Source organism: Vigna umbellata, chromosome 2, assembly GCF_029865625.1.
Source record: "Vigna umbellata cultivar VRB3 chromosome 2, Vumbellata_1.0, whole genome shotgun sequence".
Lineage (NCBI taxonomy): Eukaryota > Viridiplantae > Streptophyta > Magnoliopsida > Fabales > Fabaceae > Vigna > Vigna umbellata.
Genome location: NC_142166.1, coordinates 50,968,685 through 50,972,722, shown reverse-complemented (window position 1 = coordinate 50,972,722; position 4,038 = coordinate 50,968,685). Strand labels below are relative to the sequence as shown.

At 32.7% G+C, this 4,038-nt stretch overlaps 1 protein-coding gene across 2 annotated transcripts; it reads right to left on the bottom strand.

The window, feature by feature from the left end:
* Positions 1-697: 697 nt before the first annotated feature.
* On the bottom strand, positions 698-3,515 carry LOC124839076 (nucleolin). Of its 2 annotated transcripts, XR_015784460.1 has the most exons (5): positions 3,244-3,515; positions 3,016-3,123; positions 2,852-2,922; positions 971-1,661; positions 698-864 (listed from the first exon to the last, which is right to left on the bottom strand). XR_015784460.1 is itself a non-coding variant. In XM_047314819.2 (4 exons), exons 1-4 carry the CDS (start codon positions 3,457-3,459, stop codon positions 1,334-1,336), a joined length of 723 nt encoding a protein of 240 aa, XP_047170775.1. In that variant the 5' UTR covers positions 3,460-3,515; the 3' UTR covers positions 698-1,333. The 2 variants fall into 2 exon arrangements, 1 of the variants encoding a protein (XP_047170775.1); XM_047314819.2 differs by having other exon boundaries at positions 698-1,661.
* Between the last annotated feature and the right edge of the window lie 523 nt (positions 3,516-4,038).

Below are 4,038 nucleotides of genomic sequence, written 5' to 3'. Positions count from 1 at the left end.
AAATATAAATTATAATATATGTTTGTATTTTCAAATATTATTTTCTTGATGTAATTATTATTTTGTAAAACAGTGTACTCTTCAAAACCTATTATTTAGACCGCAACTAAATAGAATGGATAAAACATGATTTATAAATAACAAATATTTAATAAAAATAAATTAATTACATTTTTATATTTCTTAAATATTATAATTTCACTATTATAATATTTCAAATCCAACTTCTAAAATTGAAATTTTCAACTATCACAAATATTTTTTTTTTTAAATTTATGATAGTGGGAAATTGATTTATGTTTTCTAAATTTCGGTTATTTGTAAATAGGTTGAACTTGGTAAATTGATTTTTACATTCGCAGTTGTTACCGATTTTGTCTATGCTAATTTCTTTATACATTCTTGAGTAAAGACTTTAGTTTAATATTTTTTCAAGTATAACAAAATTTCGAATCCAGTATATATAAAAATTAACGTATATGGATCAGTTTAACACTTTTTATTATTTAAAAAGAATTGAGAATCCACGGCATTCAGATTAAATGCATTTCTGTCCTTTCAATCATAAAATATATTTTAATTACTATTAAATATGCATATAAAACGTATTATGACAAATCTACTATCTACTATGTCATATAAAAAAAAACACTAGATGAAAAAGGAAACGATTGGCTATGTAAAACTAAAAAAACAATGCCAAATCGGGTAGAATGTAATAACCCGCTACCTGAATAAAATTGAATTTGCAAATGTAACTTGTAACATTCTGATTCCCTCCAACCTTCTCTTTCCTTAAACTCTTATAATAAGCTCTCATCTCTGATAACATCCCACAATCCTTAAACTCAAACGCCTCAAATCCTACAGATAAAAGAAAAAAAAAACAACAACCATCAGATAACCTCAATCTCCTTGCATCAGAGTCTATTTCTCTCTAAGATGCATGCCCTCTGAGAACAATGAATACCTCAGAGTTACACATCAAAAAGCAATCACCAATCTCGATTTCTCTGCTAATGAAACTCCAAGCGTGCAAGTGAATGCTAAAGGAAAAAACATTAAAGAAATACAAAAATAAAAAAGCAAAAACAATTAGAAATGAAGGAATAGTTTGCCACCAGCTATCCACCATAGTTGTGCATAATTTACCCCCCTTATCTTTCTCTTCCTCATCCTATCCAAATCCACAAAGAAAAAGTAATACATCAGACAAGACACAGATGTGTGTCAGAGTGAGAGTTGAGATGTGAGTATTGAAGCAGACTGGTTAACATTCCACAAGTTAAATAACATAATGTCAAAATAAAAATGTTGTCACAGATGGGCATAATTAAGCCATTTTTCTCCTCTTTGTTACGGTCGACATAATAAATTCATCATCAGAATCGGTGACATCGTCATCTTCTGAGCTTAGAGCCTTAGACTTCCTCTTGTTAGACTGCTTCGACGTGGAGTTCGTAGTACTCTTTTTAAGAGAAGACAAAGGGGAAGTTGGGTTTTTCTTCTTAACTGTCACAGATTTGGTGATACTCTTGGTGCTCCTCTTCGCAGCCGATACCACCTTAACTGGAGAAGACAGCTTCTGCGGACATTTCTTTTGCTTCTTCTGAAATACTTCTTTTGCAATTTCCTTAGGAAGCAACCCCGATTCCATCAGCCTGAAATTATGTGCAGTCATGGTCATGATAAATAAACAGTCTTATATTCTTCATTAACTATGGAAAGCATGTTTTATTGCTTGAAAGATAACCACAGATATAGATTTTTCTTGTTTAAACAATGATTACATTTTGACACATGCTTAATGTAAACTTTCAATACTATGTGTCACTTGTTGCTTAAGGTTTGTCACTACATGTTGAGGAGTGATTTAATGAGTGATCATAAACATGGGAAATGGGGAAATACACATCTATTGTCAAAACCATTATAACTATAAATAAAAAACTTATGCCACATCTACCACTTTAATCACTCTGAGATATAAAATGAATAAGTGTTGACAAATGCTAGGTGCTACATGCCCTAGGGGTATAGGAGGGGACTCAGTTGAGCCAACATATCCTCCTTTTCCCCCCTTAACCCTTATTTCTGTCATCAAATTGAGAATCAGAATTTGCCCATCTCACTCAACATTTGAGAGGGATGAAAAATGGGTCAATCTCGACATAGGGGAGGAATGACAGGGAGGCCTCCAGATCTGCCTTTAAAATGGTTTATCGTTTGCCCAGACAAATTCATATGTTACCAAGACTCACTTGAGGTGTCATGAAAGCTGGGAAATTACTATTGCGCCAAATGCCCACCTCTTAACAAAATTGGTTTCATTCAATTGCGTTCAAGGTTACACGTGAAACAGCATTCTACCACCAGTACAAAGTCCATTTATTGGCAAAGATATTTAGCCTGATATTATATCCCTAACAAATGAAAACAATCCACAGGGCATTTAGCCAACTGAGACCCTAAAAAATTCATTATTTACGCGTTTGAAAATTTTCTCTATATTCCAGTTACGTGTGCCAAAAGATTTTTAGCTAAAAGCATGCTAACTGTTCTTTCATCGCTGCACTCATTATTAGCTAAAAAACAAGCATAACTAGTTTATTCACAGTGAATGCTCACAGGCTCTTTCGGTGTTTTTGCTGGAGCCAAATGACTGTTTCAGCTAAATTACATTCCACAAATATTGTTATAAGGGTTAAATTTTTGTAAGAGCTAACAAAGTCCTAAGGGGGCAGAAAACAGTAACAAAACAATTCTACCTCCCTTGACAAATCACAACCCAGTTCCTTCCCACCTTCATTCTCCAAAGTAAAGTTCTAAATGAGAAAAAAAAAAGACTCACCAGATTTGTGACATTTCGCTGTTGGGAATTTGCTCGTACAAACTCTCGTAGAAAACCCGAAGAGGATCTTTCTGAAAAATAGGAAAAATTACAACCCTGTTACTCAATTCAAAACTTTAGATGACCCTGAACAAAAACGAGAGCAAAGAGAAGCATTCGGATACCTCCTCCGGTGGATCACGTTTCTGGCCAGGTAAATCATAAACCTTTCTCTCTTTCTTTTTCCCCTTCTCCTTTACTTTCTCCTTTGTCTTCTTCTTTTTATTCACTTCCTACAATTTTAAACCCAAACAAACGAAGTCAAAACACAGTCCACTCCATATGATACCAAAATCCTTTGAAAACAAGTAAATAATAAAAATGAAAAAGCAGAACTCAAATGTAAGAGAAACCTTGGAGTTGGAGGTCCTTCTGGCGAGGGGAAGGTCGTCGTCGTCGTCTTCGATTTCCTTCTTGACTTTAGGTTCCTTCTTGACGGGCACGGCTTTAGGTTTCTTCTTCACGGATTCGACCTCTTCTTTCTTAACTTTTGCGACCTTTTTGGAAACGGAACTCTTGTTGTTGGACTCCTCCTCTTTCTTCACCGGCTTAGAATCTTCCGAAGCCATTTCTCTGGAAAATCAATTTCAATCTCCAGTAAGGGGAGAATTCACATTGAAGTTATGGATACCAGAACTAAATGTTTTAGATGTCTTTCGTACAGACATATTGGGCTTGGCCCCAAAAAAGGCCCATATTACCTTTTTCTTTTCAACCCAATTTTCAAATATATGGAGAATATTAGAAATATGATTACTTAGTTCTTACTTCTGCTCCTAAATATGCGCATAAAATTTGTAATGTATTAAATAAATATTTTTAATAAATACTTATGTATAGTGGACATGCGTATTCAGTTACCTGTTGTTTATAGAGTAGATAATGATATTATAGTGTCAACATGTGAATATTTGTTACTTGTTAATATTTATAATTGAGTTTTATCTAAATATTAAAAAATAAGTGATTCAAATAAATTATTAGTCATAGAAATATAAATTAATAAATTTGATTCTACATATTTAATTTTTTTGTACTTAAACTGATAAAATTGAAATTATTTTTCTTTTATATTTAGTTTTGTTTTTTATTTATATTTTTTTTATTCAATCCGGTTTTTATTTTTATAAAAAAACTCATTGTAGTCA

Bases quoted from the DNA above. Each gene is read 5' to 3' on its own strand.
- LOC124839076 (XM_047314819.2), bottom strand. From the start codon at position 3,459: ATGGCTTCGGAAGATTCTAAGCCGGTGAAGAAAGAGGAGGAGTCCAAC. The intron at 3,124-3,243 runs GTTTCTCTTACA...TTAAAATTGTAG, and splicing joins GAAGGACCTCCAACTCCAAG to GAAGTGAATAAAAAGAAGAA. The intron at 1,662-2,851 runs GTGAGTCTTTTT...ACATAATTTCAG, and splicing joins AGCGAAATGTCACAAATCTG to GCTGATGGAATCGGGGTTGC.